The 16,907-nt window shown below is 52.1% G+C and overlaps 1 protein-coding gene across 1 annotated transcript; it reads left to right on the top strand.

Moving 5' to 3' along the window:
* Window positions 1-791: 791 nt before the first annotated feature.
* On the top strand, window positions 792-16,797 carry MRPS18A (mitochondrial ribosomal protein S18A). The gene is made up of 6 exons (XM_021691878.1): window positions 792-912; window positions 7,883-7,914; window positions 10,314-10,421; window positions 12,814-12,937; window positions 13,179-13,248; window positions 16,222-16,797. Exons 1-6 carry the CDS (start codon window positions 801-803, stop codon window positions 16,364-16,366), a joined length of 591 nt encoding a protein of 196 aa, XP_021547553.1. The 5' UTR covers window positions 792-800; the 3' UTR covers window positions 16,367-16,797.
* The last annotated feature ends 110 nt before the right edge of the window (window positions 16,798-16,907 follow it).

Consider the following 16,907-nt stretch of genomic DNA (forward strand, 5'->3'; position numbering starts at 1 on the left):
CTGCATTAATTGCTGAAGATATAAGTCAACAAAAAAAACAGTATTTCTGCCTTCATGGAGTTTACAGTCTGGTGAAGAGACACGTATTATACAAATAGAGGTAAAACCCCATTATGCCAAGTACTAAAATGGAGAGTTATCTGGTGCTGAGAGCCAGTAACAGGGAGGTTAAGGAAGACTCTAATGTGTAAGTGAATTTTGAGCTGAGCTCTGAGAAATGAGGAGTTTAGCAGGTGGCCAAAGAGCGCGTAGAGGAAATAGCTATGCAAAGGCCCTGGGGCCAAAGGTAAGTGTTAGGTATAGGAGAATGAAAGACAAGTGTGTTTGGGGGGGGGGGGACACAGATTGGTGGAGAAGTTAGGAATTAATTCTATCCCAGGTCTGCCTGATACCTGACGTTCCAGAACTAGAGTCCTAACAATCTCAAACTCTACTGTACAGGTCTAGTCTTAGCCATAAGAGGCAGAAAATCCACATCTGACTTGAAGAAAAAGCTTTTAAGTAAATAGGGGCGGTGTATGTGATTTTACAAAGGAAGCCTGTGAGGGTACGAAAGCGACCTGACACTTCGAGGACCGGCAGACGGGAGCCAGAACACCTGCCCTAGACCTTCAGAACGAAGCACAGGCTTAACACAGAAATCTCTAGGCTTACCCCTCCGTGGGACAGACTAGGGAAAAGGAAGCGCGAGAGCATCCGAGCCAGAAGCCCACAGCCGCACACTTCCTGCTCACCACTGCGGCTGCGCGCGCGCCGTTCCGGAAGCGGAAGTGCACAAGAGGTCACCGTTGGTTTTCAAGATGGTGGCCCTCAATGTGCTGGTGTATCCCTTTGGACGGCTGCTCCGAGGGCTCCTGGCTGGCCCGATCGCGACCAGCTGGGCTCGGCTTCCAGCTCGCGGGTTCAGGGAAGGTTAGTCCTGGGTCCCGGTTATCTCCCAAGGTTGAGGAAAAGATCAGTGGAGTTTGCTTTTTCCAGCCCCCGTGTGCTCCCCTCCCTCCCTTTCCTTCGCGCGGTTCTGAAACCCGGGAGATGCTGGCGCTCCCGGGGTGCTTGAAAGCCCTTTCCAGACCTTGATGCTATTATCTTGACCTCCCACCGCTCGCGAGTGTTCTTACTGGTGGGGGCGGGGAAGGACGGAAAGAAAGCCCTGCTTAGTTAGCAGGGGCAGGAAGAAACCTGGCCCGGGATTCAGAAAAGTTTTTGGTAAAGGTTAGCGTGTTAGTTTTGCTTTCCGTATTCTCTCAGCCGCCGCCTCCTTTGTTAAAAAAAAATCCCTGGACCATGAGAGAAGGACATGTGGCTATCCTTCTCAGGGCCTCCCTTTCCAGTTTCTCATCTGAAAATGCTGTGCTCTGATGGCGTCTTTTTCTGCCCCGGCCCCTAGTCTCCCAGAGGGAAGCTAAGGTGGAAAAGCCATCGAACAGCTGAAACAGACAAATGCTGTATGGTGGTTCTCCTTTTCATTAATCTTAAGCCTTGAAAGGCAGCCTGATTATAGCCTTGAACTGGGAGCTTACTGAAGGCCAGATATTGTACTTCAGACTGTCAAAGGGTTCTGGAAAAAGAAAATTCAGCCCTTTTCCTGAGAAGTTGGGTTCTAAAGAGATGATATGTATACTGTCCAATAAATGCAAGTTAGGTATTTACATGATTAACTACAGGGAGATTTGGTTACCAGAAACAGAAACCCAATTGGAAGTTTTAATGAGGGGAATGTGTCTTGAACGGGCTTTTTTTTTTTTTTTTTTTAAGATTTTATTTATTTATTTGACAGAGAGAGAGAGAGACAGCAAGAGAGGGAACACAAGCAGGTGGCAGTGGGAGAGGGAGAAGCAGGCTTCCCGCTGAGCGGGGAGCCCGATGCGGGGCTCGATCCCAGGATCCTGGGATCATGACCTGAGCCGAAGGCAGACGCTTAACCATCTGAGCCACCCAGGCGCCCCTGAACGGGCTTTTAAAAGGATGGAATCTCGCAAAGAGTGAAAAGGTCTGTCAGGACGCAGCCTTCCTTTGTGCACTGCTGGAAGCCAGAATGGATGAATGATGTGCAAAAGAAGTGATGTGGGTTTGTTTGTTTTTAAGATTCTGCCATGGTATTGGCCAGCGTATCCTTTAAAGTTGAGAGGTGCCGAGAGGAAAAGAGTGATCATTGTTGTCAGAGGGAGCAGAAAAGTCCAAAGAGAGGAACCTAAAGAGGAGTCCATTGGATTTGTCTCAGAAAGAAAGCTGTTTTGGCTTTCAAACAGCAGTGGCAGACAGGGCTCCTTGTAGGCCCAGGCGCAGCCCAACCAGCTGGACTCGACCTCCATCTGGCAGATTCAGGGGAAGGGAGGGCTGGATCCCAGTTTGGGGAAATCAAAGAGATATTTCATGAAGAAATGAAAATAGGTATATTAGAAGAATTTAGCTATGAAGGGAAGATGGAACATATAGTAGAAAGAACGACAAAATCCAGATACTGCCTGGTTAATATTAGATAAGCTAATCCATTAATAAAGAAAGGTACCAAAGAGATCATGCTGATGATAGGAAGGACATGGTAAGATGTTTCATCTATACCCTGCTGCAAAATAAGCATATACCCTTAACATTTTTGAGGGTGTCTCCGAAGTGTCAAGCTCTAATAGCTGTAATTTACATATCCATTGTGAAATTCAGAGTTGAAAACAGTTCTTTGCTATGTTCCCAGAGAATGGGGGAGAGGAATAGTTTTTGTTTGTTTGTTTACAAAAGAATATTTGAGATTGGAATTTTTTCAGTTGGAGATTTTGTGAAATGATGGGCTGTATGATCAGATGGGTCTTTGAACTTCTTTCCATAAATACCTGGGTTGGTAACTCTTCTGTTACTTGCTGTCAGACCTAAAAGCTAAATAATTGAATTGATGTGATCTTACATGAAGGCACTACCGTATTCTTTATTCTGCTTGAGAACCACCTGTCTTCAAAGCCTTTAAATGAAAAAACTTTGTCTTGATATACTACCTTCTATGTGTAAGCTGTAAAATATTAAATATGTAGTTAATTTTGACCGCCCGGTCCCGGCTGGTATATTTGACACCCAAACAATATTGTACACACAGAATTTAAAGTTGTGGGCAGGAAGCTGGATGTTTGCTGAAAATATTCAAGAGTATCAAATAGCATTACTTAATTTTAGTCAGAGTTTATGAGCACCCAGCATTCCGTGCTCTTGCCTGTAGAGACTCTCAGGCTAAAGCAGTGGTTCTCAGTTGGGGGGCAGTTTTGTCCCCTGGGAACATCTGGCAATGTCTAGAAGCATTTTTGGTTGTCACAGCTGGTACTCCTGGCATCTGGTGGGTAGAGGCCAGGGATGCTGCTCAACATCTTACAGTGCCCAGGACGCCCCCCCCCCCCGCCCCCAACAAAGGATCACCTGGCCTGAAATGTCAGTTGTGCTGCTATTGAGAAAGCCTGGTTGAAAGTTTGATAAGAGGGACACACAAAGGCAAGAAGGATAGTGGAAGGAACAAAAGTGAAGGAAGACAAAAATGGAAATTGGGGTTTAGTCTGTGCCTGCTGCAAGCACTGTGCTAGGTTTTCCACATACGTTTATTCCGTCTTCTCAACAGTCTTTAAAGGCAGATATTACTGACAAATTACTGAAGAAATCTGGCCCAGAGGAGTTCAGTAGCTGCCCCGGATCACCCAGCTAGTAAGTGGTGGCATTGGAAGTAGAACCAGCACTCCTCCCTCTCCACCACTAAGACGCCATGGGAGGGCTGCCCTGTGGTTCTCCCACCTGAAAGCTTTCATCATTTAACTTGCTGAAGACGGTCTAGTGCTTTTTATGGGAAAGATTGTGTTAGATCTCATTCCTGCCTTCTCACTCTTGGGAAGGAAATGTATTTAAAACAAAAACACATATGACTCTCTGAATTAACAGGGCACATCTGTCGGAAACTAGTGCAGAGCGTGTTGAAATGAGTAAAAGCTGAAGGGAATTTTCTTCATCTCTTCCAGTTGGCTGAGGGGCTTTCTGGAGGACCTAGCATTTCAGACAAGGACGCACCTGGCAGGATGGGCAGCCCTGTAGCTAAAAGCTTTGAGAGGGGAGTGTGTGAGTTGGGGGCTTCAAAGACTTCAAGGGACATAGTCCAAAGGAACCTGCTAGTGGAAAAAGCCTAGTGCAGAGGGACATTCCCTCAGAGTCCAGGGGAAAGAACGGGGTAGATGACTGGAGAATCAGAAAACTTGAGTAGTAGAATTAAAGATGAACAGAGGGAAGTGGGGAAGGAGTTTGAGAAAAGTAGTCAACGGCCGGAAGTGCAGCCACATGTCCCAAACACACACTCCACTCTCTGGTCCTCCGCCAAGACTTGTGAGTTGTGCCTTTTAGCCATCAGTGACTCTGTTCTGTCATTCTCTGCTTGGTACTTGGTTTCCATGGATCCTTTCCAAGAAGGACTTGGGTTCTGGGCACTTCCTATAGCCGCGCCCTCCACATCATTCATGAGTCCTCCCTTTCTCCTTCACTAGACAGTTGGGTCTTGATACTGCTGCATTTCACTGTGTGTGTGTTTATGTGGCCATCGAGGTCTTTCTGCGTTCACTACAATCTCAGCCCAGCACTGTTTGCTCTAGACTGTTACAGTTCAGTTATCTTGGACTCCATCCTAAGCGAGTATTTATTGAAGTACTCAAAGGACCTCTTTACGAGGCGTAGACTTTTATTGTACTGAAGTTCTCATACTTGGTTTCGTTCCCTTTTCTACTCTAGGGTAAAGACTGTCTTCCTATTCTCTTGTAGCCCTCCACAGTGGGTGGGGCCGGGCTGTACTCCCTGGGGGCTCAGCAAATGTGTTGTCTCACGTGGGACGGGTTATTTGATGTGTATGAGAGAAGTGCCAGTCTTAGAAGATTTGGCCCCTAACTCCAGTTTAGAAACTCCAGTTTCATGTTTTTCCTTAGTTTACATCATAATAGCCATATTTCAGAACACAAGGGTGATTCCACCTTTTTCTAAACAAGTTGTCTGTCAGTACCTAAATGTCTTAGTCCAGTTTTTCATGGTTACCCCCATCTTGAGTGGTGAGGAGGCCAGGGACAAAATGGATCTCAGGTTTGGTTTGGTTTTGACCTGTTTTTGTATGCACACTGGAAAGCAAAACTATTTTGATTCCTATCTCCTGTTTTCAGAGGCTTAAAATCTAGGGGCTTCTTGAGGTTCCACCCAGGCCTCCTGCCCCTGCACTGAGACACCGCCCTGATCACTCTCAATCTTGTAAGAGTTCTCAGGTCATTCTTTCTGGTTTGACAAATTGTCTGTAGTAGATAAGCATCTGCCTATTGTCTTACCCCCTGGCATACAGTAAGATGATTCACTGGCTCAGGGTTGCCGTGTGGGGAGCTGGCAAACAGTGGAGGTGGCCATAAGCTTTGATCTCTTTTCCAGGGGCCAATGGAATGACTTCAGGGTTTGGTTCTTTGCCGGGAGTGATGTGTGTTTTGTTAGATTTGTTTACCTCATGGTTAGGACCCAAGTGCCTCCACAGAGAGGGGAACCACATGTTTATCCGCTTTTTGTTTCAGGCCATCTTCTCCTGCTGGCTCAAGTGGTACCAGGAATGTGTCTCTCCTTTTGTTTCCTCCCCAGATTCTTAGAAACTTCCCCCTCACCTGTTGCTGCTTAGATTTGGTTGCCTTCCATCCCTCTCCCAGGTTGGTTTTTTGCAAAGTTTCCGGGGTGCCTGGAAGCCCTGCTGAGCTGGGGCTCTGCCCTGCTTCTGCTCCCCCATGTCTGTAGGTTGACATATTCCAGTGACTGTCCCCCCCCGCAGCTGTGCAGGCCTCCCGACTGAGCACCAGGCTGAGTCTCACCCACATCCCGTTTAGGCTGGTCTGCGTTCCGAACAAGTAGATCCGTGTGTGGGGTGACGCATTTTCTCTTACAGGGAGAAAACTAGTTTGTCTTTGAATTGATTAGTTAACTACAGTGTTCTGGAGAAAGCCTCAGGGCCTTTCTGGCCATCGTGGCTTCTTTGTGTGTATCTGTGGAGTTGGAACACTGAGGGGCTCTCAGGTTGGTTGTTTTGGAGTAATGAGGCTTTATGAATGGCCTTGCGCAGAAAACAAATGGGGGACAATTCCAGGCAGTCTGTGTCCAATTAGGTGTTGGTCACAGAGCTCAGTGATCACAGATGCTGCCAAGGGCCTCCGGTTGGGTTAGAGTTGCCTCACTTTTTTCTTAGACATTCATTCTCTTTCTCTCTTTTTACTGTTTATTTTTTATTGCAGAAGCAGTACATGTTTATTTTAAAAACTTCAGAAAATCCAGGCAGGCATAAAGAACAAAGTAAAAATCACGTACTGCCACCACCGAGAGAAAACCAGCATTACCATTTAGGTACACATGTTTGATTGTATGTGTGCTTATGAATATATTTCCAGGAAAAGGTCCATAACTTTCACTAGATTCTTAACATTAAGAATCTTAGGCTCTTTCTTTTTTTAAGATTTGTTTATTTATTTTTAGAGAGAGAGAGCATAGGGGGAGGGGCAGAGGGAGAGAGAGAATCTCAAGCAGATTCTGCCAGACGCAGGGCTCGATCTCATGACCCCGAGATCATGACCTGAGCCAAAACCAAGAGTCCGACGCTCCACCAACTGAGCCACCCAGGCCCCCCCCCCCACCCCCCGGAACCTTAGGCTCTTTCTAAGCTGCACTACTTCTTGCCTCGCTGAAGCTGAGTAAAACTACTTGTGGGAGCCCGGCTGCTGTTTCGATATGGTGTTTGTACGTAAGGAGACAGTTTGCAGTCTAGCTCTGCAGACCAAGGTTTTGTGTAGCAGTGATTAGCAGTCAGAAGGGGCCGTGCTGACCGTTTCACGGTCTTGGTGCTAGCTAGCATTGACTGAGCATCTGCTGCGTGCCGGTTCCCACGCTAACCGCAGTGGCTCCTCTCTTTCTAAAGACACTGGAGAACAAGGGGGAAGCTCCAAGAACTTTGTTTGATTATATTGGCCAAACGTGCGCCATTGGCTTGGTTCTTCCTTGGAATATTCTTGAAGTTGTCATTCTTTATCCTGGTGAAATAAGCGAGGAAATACATACAGCCTGAGGGATGTGTGCGACTTACCGTCCTGCCCTTGAGTTCTCCGGGCAGAGCGCTGAGGGAGCCCCCCTCCGTTTGCACTTGCAGCGCTCTCCTGAGAACTCAGCCCGGGCCGGCGTCTGCAGGCCCCTCTCCCCCACCCCTGCCCCCACCTGCTCCCACGTACATGCGTGGCACAGTGCACCCTGCACGAGCCGCGTGCAGAAGGGCAGAGGATTTAACTCACACAGCTGCCTCTTAGAGCTCTAGCACGGCTCCCCGAGCCGAGTTCTGCGGGTGAGCTGCTCTCACTCCTTATCTGCCCCGGGGCCACTGGAGCAGCCTTAGTTCAAGCCTGTATCAGAGACTGCACATTCTTCAGGGTCAGAAGCCATGTTTGTGTGATTCTCGTCATGAAAGGACACACGCAGTGGGTACTTTTGAAGGTCTTTTAGATGCTTCCACTCCCACCCAGCCTAACTCTGAGGTCATTATTGCTAGCCACGGGAGGGCAGGATCTTGCCAATTCCCTTGGTTTAGAACCAAGATGAATCTTGGCTTAGAAAGACAAAAACAGTGTAGAGACCCTTAATCCCAGAGAGATGGTATTACTTGGGCATCTAGGCTTGCCCCCACCCAGCCTCGAGGGCATAGAGCCTTAGCACTTGGAGATGAACCCCGCACGCTTTCTTTCCCAGGTGGGGACCGTGGGAGAGTGCAGACTGAAGGCTCCGATTTTCTGCATGTGTAGAATTTGAGCTGTTATTTGAAACTCCCTGTTCCTTATTAAATGGCTGACCTGATTTTTCCCCTTTATCTCTGTAGTGGTGGAGATCCAAGAAGGGAAGACGACTACAGTAAGTATCATCAAATTGGCCACTTACAACCTCTTTAACTCTTGGAGCTGCCGGGGGGCAGAGAGGGGGGAGGAGGAAGGCCAACCCAAACTGGACTCCTGGCATCAGGAGCAGCTCCCTCTGTCACCATAAATCCCACAGTCTAACGTTTTTCAAGCTGTGTGCTGTCATGTGGTTGAATCAGGAACAGTCATCGTGCCTGGACTGAGGCATCCGTTGTTTGATTAAAGTGGCCTTTTGTATGATAAGGAAGGTCTCAGAGGTCTTTGGTGGGGATAAATCAGTTTTCCAAAGGAGAAACCAAGGCAGTGGTGAGAGTAGAGAGCCCAAGTAAGTTGACCCATGGCCGGGAGCCTGGACCAAACTACTTCTTAAGTGATGCCATTAAAAGGTGACACTCTCTGGGCCCTGGGCTCACTGGCCGGCACCCTGGCTTGTCTGTTGGTTAAAAAGCTAGAATGATTCTTCATCCACCTACTCCCCCGTTTCCCTTGTTGGGCCCATCTCACCTCCCTTCCTCGGGGAGTCATGGGGCCTAGATTATCCTATAATCCCTGAAAGACAACGTTGTTTTCACATGGCCTTCCATGCTTCCAGGAAATCTCAGCCACTCCACGGAGCTCCCAGAAGCCTCCGTAACTTCCATGTCAACCAGGGATTTAACCCTTCTGGCAGCCAGCCAAGCTCGGTCCTCCCCCAAAGCAGTCTTAACCCCAGGACGAGCCCTTAGGGTTCCCTCTTTGAGTCTTCCCCAGAATACTCCTCAGCCTTTTCACTGCTTAGCCTCAAAACGGTTCTTTTTAGGGGGCCCCCATCCCCTTTGGGCACCTCTTTTGGTTCCCTTATTCAAAGCCAAAACAAGCATTCACCCTAGGAACTCCATGCTGGTGGAGAAAAATATATCTGCCTTTTGAGTATGGAGTGTTTCTCATGTGAGGCGTCAGTCTGCTATTTGCAAAATGAACATGGAGACATCGTGGCACCGTGAGACCCATGGGGGAGGGAAGGCCATCCGTGCCTCCAGGGAGAGCTATCGCTGCGGCTAACCGGGCATTGCTCACTTTTTGGGGTCTCACTTTCTTCATCTATAACATAAGATCATGAATCCTCCTTCACGAGGTCTTGGGGGTGAAATGAGGTGACACGTTTGAACTGTTATTAGCACAGAGCCAGGCATGCAATGGGGAGTCAATAAATGTTAGCCCTGTCCCCCGCCAGGCCCACCGTAACCCCCTCCCAAGACCCAGCATGCACCTCCACATTTTCCCTAGTGCACTTCTCCGTTTCTGGCGTGGCTGCGGTGGCCTTGGCAGAAAGTCAGGTAGCAGGACCCTGCACAGCCCCCTTTCCCTTTTGCCAGTTTCTCCCCCAGGAGACAGTATTACTTCCCTCCCAAAGCCTCAGACCTGTCCCAACTTCCCTCTCATAATCCCTGGCCTCAATCAGCAAGGCTTTCTAAACTCCCCCTCTTGTAATCAGAGCCGCCTCCCAGATCATTGGCTTCTTGCACTTGGTAATTCCAAGGCTGTGTCACAGGATACAGAGCAATGGCGGAGGTCATTGCACACGTGGCCTCAGCAGGATTTGAAAGGTGGCATCCAAAATGATAAAAGTGAGGAGGGCAGGCAAATATATCTTCCCATGTGTGTTTCTAAAAGCGAGCAAGGAAGCAGGCATGCACATGGTACCTGCTTGGAAGGGCGTAGAGTGGGCTCTCTCAGCCTCGAAGGCTGGCCTTTGGGGCTGGCTAGGGCTTTGTCGTGGGGGGCAGCATGGTTAGCAGCTTCCATGCTGGATGCCCGGCGCACCCCATCCCCCAGCCGTGACAGTCAGAAATGTCTCCGACCATTGTCCAGTGTCTGCCGGGGGGGAGGCGGGAGGTGGCAAAATCCTGCCTGGTTGGGAACCACTGCTATAGACTGGCCTCTGTCACGTGAAGCTGGAAAGGGCAGTTTCCTCTGAGAAGGACATGGTATGTGGGATGGGAGGGAGACTTCCTTTTCACTGTGTATCCCTGCACCGTTGGAAACTTTCTACCTTGTGCAGGTATGACTTTTTTCCAGAGCGGGAAGCATAATGTTCTGGTGTTTTGTTTTGTTTTTGAGGAAGGAAAGGTAGCATTCAGCTGATAGAGCAAACCGCTGCCTCTTGCCCCCAGCATTGTCTAATTGCCACGACGCTTGCATGCCACCAGGTCACGGCTCTGTGGCCACCCCGAGGTCCAGTATGCAATGGCTGCAGAACCACTGCCGCAGGGGAGGCGGAGAGACCTATTAGCCACTCCCACAGAGGCCCCCACAGATGAACTCTCCCCGGCATCTCACCATTTGGGGGGCTGCTCAAGGATCTGAGGCTCCACATGCCCTCTCCCTCACTGGCTGTCTTTCTCTTCCTCCTAGATCGAAGGCCGGTTAACGGGGACTCCCAAGGAAAGCCCAAACCCCCCTAACCCCTCTGGCCAGTGCCCCATCTGCCGGTGGAACCTGAAGCACAAGTATGGCTATGAGGTGAGCTGAGCTGAGCTGCGCGCAGACGCTGGCTCTGCATGTCGTGGAGGTTGCAGTCCCTGGTTCACTTCAGCGGCTTCCCCACCCCCCAGCCACTGCTGCATCTCAACCCCGGCTGCCCCAGGGAGCTTTAAAATCCTCCTCGGGCCCCACCAGCAGACACTGACTGCGCTTGGTCTGGGTGGAGCCTGGCCATCATTCATTTGTAAAGCTCCCCAGGTGATTCGACAGTGCCGCCCGGGTTGAGAGTCACTAATCCAGATCATGGCGCTGGTTGCATGCAGTTCAGACCACCAGGGCCCTGTAACCCCATCTTGCAGGGTGTGTTCCCAACGGATGGAATCAGGCTCTGGATTTGGCTTTCCTCCTTTTATAAGGAGGGTATATTTGGAGAGTCCTCACTGTGACCTGAGGACACGTTACTGTCTCCCTCCATACTGGAGCTACAGAGACTCCCGTTTGCTCCAGCTCCTGTTCTCTCTGTTCTCTCCACGGAAAGATGCTGATGGTGACTAAGAATGGGAACCCCCACAGTGCAGGCTCCGTGTCAGGCACTGTGGTACACATTTACAGGCCCTCATTCACTTGGTTTTCACAATATCCCTATGAAGTAGGTACTGTTTTCATCCTTGATTTCCAGATGAGGAACTTCGAGGCATGAAAAGTTGATGAACTTGCCTCAGATCACCCAGCTAATATCAGAGCCAGGCTATAAACTCCAGGGATACAAAACCCAGGCAGAGCCTACTATCCTGGCGACTGCTCTCCATCCTCGCTAGAAACAGGGCGGGCTTGGGGGAAGGACGCAGACCTAGAGAAATCCATACTTGTCCTTCAGGGTTCTATTGGTGACATTAAGCACCCTATTTTTAGGTTTCAGGTGATTAGGCTCTGGGCCAGTTCGACCTGCAAGTTGTCCCTGTACCGCTCTGTGGAATGGGATGACTAAAGGCAGAGGTCCCGGTCAGGTGGTGGGAGCAGGAGCGGCCACATGCCCATGGGATCCGAACAGAATGACCCAACTAATCTCCTGGGCTGGGAGCCTTGGCTCCGGGCCACCGGGCGGGGAGGAGGGTGCTCTTTTCACTCTGCTCCCGGCCCTTCTGCTCATGGCTGCCTGGACTAATAGGAAACCTATAGGCCACAGGACAGTGTTCACAGCTTCTTGTGACATAGAAGTTAGGTGGGGTCGTGGCCGCACTTAGAATCCCAGCTGAAGATGGGGAAGTGAAGTCCACACCTGCCTAACCACCATGGGGCACTCCTTCTACCAGCCATTTCCAGGAAATGGACTTGGCTGTGTTTATCCAACAGACGAAATCCAATCCCCCCCGAGGTAAAGGCTACAGTTGTTTTCCTTTTACCCCTTTCCACTCAGGACACCGTTAGCCTGAGCTGCACAAAGCTGTCAGCTTGCTTGGCAGCCTACGGTGGGGGGCTGGGGCTGCGGGCCCAGTTTATTAGTACTGGATAATCCAATCCAAGTTCTTTTCACCAGATTCTAAAGATTACAGGGGTGGGAATTGGGGGCCCGGGTCCCTCAGGAGCTGTCCAGTGATTAAAACAAATCTGCGGTTATACAGCGAGGCGCCTGCCAGGGCAGCAGATCGGTTTGTGGGACAGGACTGCGAAGACGGGCATGGCGGGCCCCTCGGTGGGCGGGGCCGCCCTCTCCTTGGGGAAGCCGTGGCTTTTGTTTAACCCCCTCAGCCACCCTATGAAAGCTGGAAGGGGAAGTGATCTCTTGGCTTGATTTTGGCTGTGTTTATCCTTGTGCCCTCGACTCGTCCAAAGCAGTCTGATGGTCCAGAGGAAGCCGGAGAATCCATTCACATCTGGCCACGGGGGCTTAGAAGATGTGGCTCTTAACTTCACCACCCCGATCCTCTCCTCCCCAGCTCGTACGCTGCCTGCACTTGCAGGAGAACTGCAGAGGTGGAGGGGCTGTCTGTGTGGATTCTGGCCTGTAGGCTATAGGGGTAGAAACCGTAGTGGTTTTTCCCCCTTGTGTGGAAATCTATGACACGCCCCCTACCTCGCCCAAGGAGAATAACAGGCCTTTCATTACCAGGAGAGATGCTGCCCGTGCTCTAAAGATGAACACTTTTTGAAGAGTTTCTGTTCTGTAATCTCTCAAAGATTCTCATGGAGATGCTGGGAGCCCTTGGGGTTGGAAAATCTTACCAACTTGGGATTTAGGTTTTGTTAGGGCAAAAATAGACCAGTGTGCAAAAGCTCTGTGTAGAGGGTGTGGTCCCTGGTTGGTTCCCAAGGGAGACATCAACCCCTTGGGGTGCTGGGGTAGGACGGCCTCCCCTGTAAGCCACGAGGCCCTGGTGCCCCGTTTCAGATGCCCACCGGCTGACTGACTGCAGTTTTCCGTTTCCCCTAGGATGTTCTGCTGCTCAGTCAGTTCCTCCGGCCTTGTGGAGGCATGCTGCCTCGAAGGATCACAGGCCTGTGCCAGGAAGAACACCGTAAGATTGAGGAGTGCGTGAAGATGGCCCACCGAGCAGGTAGAAGGCCCTCTCGGGGTGAAGAGGAGGGCAGAGGGCTACAGGCGCCATCCCCCCATCCCACCCCTTGCCGGCTGCCCCCTGGTCCAGCCCCTCCTGGAAGAGATAGGAACATCCAGAGTCTTCACTGTACTCACCCCCCCAGTGCCAGCCTCCCACCCCCCTTGGGCTTTCCGTCTACCCCTGAGAGCTGCAGAGGGAGCTGCAAGACCATCCCATACGTGCTCTTGTCTCTACTCAGGTCTCTTCCCAAATCACAGGCCTCAGCTTCCTGAAGGATTTGTTCCGAAGAGCAAACCCCAACTCAACCGGTAAGCAAAGCCAGGTATCGCCACCCAGAGCATTCTGCAGGCCCTCAGCTCTCACTGGCTGGAGCTCGTCCCACAGCCCAGGAAAGCTAGAGTGCTCCCTTGGCTGTCTGTTCCATCCCTCCCCGCGTGAGCACCCACCCCCTTCAGTCCCAGCACTACTGGGTGGATCCTGTGCACACTTCTGTGCGTCTCCCCTGCTGGCCTCAGACTCTCTCCTCTTCCCTTCCCGGCTGGGCACTTGGCACAGGGGCACGAAGGGTAAGAAGGTCTGCCGGTTGGGCATTAGAATGTGCTAATCCCCGGTTTATGACATCATACTGGGTTGCTATGGGAATGTCAGAGCACTTCTACAAACTTTTCAGTATCCCAGCACGGGGTTATTAAAGGGCAAAATGAGGCCTTAGAAAGGGGAGGGCTCTTTGGGGTAGAGCCACCGCACATAGCTGTGCCCGTCTCGCACTGCAGAACTTCAGCCTCCATAGCGCTCCCTAGGGTTGTGCGGTTAATCTGCACAGCTGCCCTGGAGCGGGCTGGGAGGTCCTGGGCTTTTGTAGAGTGGAGGAACGCCCCCAGACCCTGGAATCAATCAGTCTGCCTTCCAGCCAAAGCCGGGGGCCCCCTCTGGTGTAGGAGCAGATTCCCATCTCACCCTCAAACAGCCGTCCTGCCGTGAGCTCCCTGTCCCCCCGGCCCGGCCCCAACAAGACCACACTCATGTCCTCCCAGATCTGCAATAGCCCCTGCTCAAGAGTAGATCTAGGTCTATAAAATTGATTCTGGTCTTGTCTTCTTGTTCGCCCTGTCAATGGCCCCTCCCGTCTTCGGTCTGTCCAGCTACTACTGTAACTGCTCTCTCTAGGGGACCCAAGATGGCTGAAGCAGGGCAAGACAGCGCCTCCGCAGCCAACCTCCAAGGCTGATCCCCAACAAAATGCAGGCACGGAGGGTGGGGGGCCAGGCAAGTCCAGCTTCGGATGGCTGGACTGGGGGTGCAGGGCCAGAGCTGGGTCTTCACTGACACCTCGCCAGCACCCTGGCCCCATGCCCATCTCCACCTGAACCTCCCACATGGCTAGCTGGGCCATCTGCCAGCAACCTGGGGGAGCAGGACATATTAACCTCTTCCTGTCTTTCCCGCTTGTGCTCTGGACCATTTGGAAGTTGAGCCCACCCTCCCTTCTGACTTATAAAGAGACAGCAGCAGGCCTAAGGACATAATCCATCCTGCCCTCAGGCCTTTGAAGCAAGGCCAGGCTCCCTCCCATATATCCGGTGTCCTTTAACGTGACACAGGATTGATGATGTGTGGGGGCTCTTGGGTTGCAAAAGGCCACTCTAGGGAGGAGGGGGAGTCCTGGCTACGAAGGAGTGTGATTCTCTTGCATCACGGGACTTTATGATTCCATCCAGAGGTCCTTGAGCTGCCGTGGACCGGCCCAGGCTCCGCTGGGCCCTAGGGAGCCACACTTCCTCCTTCCCCTGCCCCTTCAGGAGAGGTATGAAGGAGGCTTGGTTCTTCCTAGAGCTGGAGGGTTGCCCCGAGAGCTAACTGGAGGCCACTAACCACCGCCCCCCGCCCCCAGCTGGCTGTTTCGGGTGGCACAGCCATCAGGCCCAGGGCTAGCTGAAGCCCAGCTTCCCTCCGCTCTCTCCGGGGCAGGGGGAAAACAGCCTGAGGGCAGCAGCTTTGGACAAGCTGGTCAGCCTCAGGCTCTCCCGGGGTCTTTGATCCCACTGCGCGTTTCTTTTAGGGAGCCTGCTCCCGCTCTCTGTTTCTTCCCCCACCCCCTCTGAAAACTGGGAGATGCTGGCTCAGGGGCCTGCCAGGTGCTCCCCTCACGTCACCTTCACCTTCACGCTTCTGTTAGCCCGGCACCACCATAGAGAAGCCAGCCGTCGGCCCCACCCACTGGACAGAGGCCTCCCTGTTAGGGGGCATTGACACGGACAGTACACGTGGAGAGCACCCCCTCCCTGCCCACTCATACTTGGAATGTAGGCTAGCACTTCCCACAGCTTTTTACTTCCTCGCAGAGCTCCTTTGCTCCTTTCCCCTTTGCTCAGGACTAAGAGCAGGAAACCAAGGTCCAGGGAAGGGGAGCTCAGTTGAAATATGTAAATCAGTAATCATTTTTTTTAGTTTTATCTAAAAATTCTCAACCAAGGTGATTAATTTTTTACATGAAAAAGTCTCTCATGCGAGGGTCTCTAGCGGCTGCTGGGTTGAGCCCCAGCCTAGAGCGGAGGCAGGAGAGGAGCCTGGCTTTGCCATAGCTGAGCTTTGAGGACGAAGGGTGGGCCTCTCTGGACAGGATCCAAATTGCATTCTGGATGGAGTAAACCCCAGTCCCAGCCGGCATGAGCCACTTTTCCGGGAACTGTCAGGGCCCTGGCCATCCCCAAAGGAGGCCAAAGGACTGTGGGCGGCAGCCATCTTTCCCCACCCCCCTCCTACTTACAGGAACCTTCCTGGGCTAGGTCTGTACCACGGGCCCTCACCCTTGGCTCCCATTATGAGGGTGAGGGGCAGGGGCCCTACACCAGCGATGGCCGCCCAGGGGAGCTCCTGGAAGGCTGGGGTGACAGAGTGAGCCAAGTGGGGAAGAGGGAAGGATCTCTCCAGGCCTTACATCAGCCTCTCCTCTCCCCATGACTGAGGCCAGAGAGGAATGATCTGCTTTCTGGGCAGCCTCTTCCTCCGCCTCCTCCCCCAGCAAGTATACACACAAACATTGACAACTCATAAAGATCAAGGGAGCGCGTGGCCCTGGGCTGCCTGACCCTGGCCACACACGCTTGCGGCAGCAAGAGCCCAGCCCATCTGTTTACCACTCAGCCATTGCTCCCAGGAAAAGCCCCTGCTCCTTGAGAAGGGAAACTGGTGAAAGGCTTTGGCCCGAGGAGACACGACCCATTGTCCCAGCTCCAGCATGCACCCCCCAGCCCTCACAGCCACCTCCCTACCCTCCACAGGTACCTGACGCGCTGGTCTCCACGCTCTGTCAAGCCCATCTATAATAAAGGCCACCGCTGGAACAAAGTGCGCATGGCCGTGGGGTCACCCCTCCTGAAAGACAACGTCTCCTACTCAAGAAAGCCTCTGATGCTATATCACTGACTGGGAGCAGGGCTCCCGGAGAACGTGACCAGAGCGCCCGCACTCCAGCCCCATCCCGCCACGGTGGCCCAGCTCCTCCGGCAGGTGCAAGAGGCGGTGGGACCGACTTCAGTGTCCCCAGCCCGCCTGGCAAAAGCACCGGGAAGATGGCTGGGTCCCTGAGCAGCAGCGGTGGTCTCATGACCGCCGTGGGCCGTGTTCAGTGCGGGGGAACAGGAGTTCTCCCCAATGTCATAAACCAGGCTCATGGACTCTTCCCGCTGGGTGTGTGCTTGCTGCCTAGGAAGTGCAGGGGGCTTGAGCCCATTTCTAGCCAGTTCTTGAGCACTGAGTCACTCATCTCTTGTGATAGGCCACATGAATGCCACCAGACGAAGTTTCCGGGCCAAGTGGGTTCCCATGCCCTGTGTTGACAAGCCCTCAGCTCTTCAGCTTCCTCCGAGGACTCCTGGCTGTCCCCGCCTCCCCCAGTCCCTTCTACCCACCATCATCTCCCTCATGAGCACATTCCAGCCCTCCGCTGCTTGCTCTAGAGCTGGGT

The sequence above is a fragment of the Neomonachus schauinslandi genome, chromosome 8, assembly GCF_002201575.2.
Source record: "Neomonachus schauinslandi chromosome 8, ASM220157v2, whole genome shotgun sequence".
Taxonomy (NCBI): domain Eukaryota; kingdom Metazoa; phylum Chordata; class Mammalia; order Carnivora; family Phocidae; genus Neomonachus; species Neomonachus schauinslandi.

Coding starts and splice junctions, on each gene's coding strand:
- MRPS18A (XM_021691878.1), top strand. CDS start 801: ATGGTGGCCCTCAATGTGCTGGTGTATCCCTTTGGACGGCTGCTCCGA. Junction 7,915..10,313: donor AAGAAGGGAAGACGACTACA/GTAAGTATCATC, acceptor TCTTCCTCCTAG/ATCGAAGGCCGGTTAACGGG. Junction 12,938..13,178: donor GAAGATGGCCCACCGAGCAG/GTAGAAGGCCCT, acceptor GTCTCTACTCAG/GTCTCTTCCCAAATCACAGG.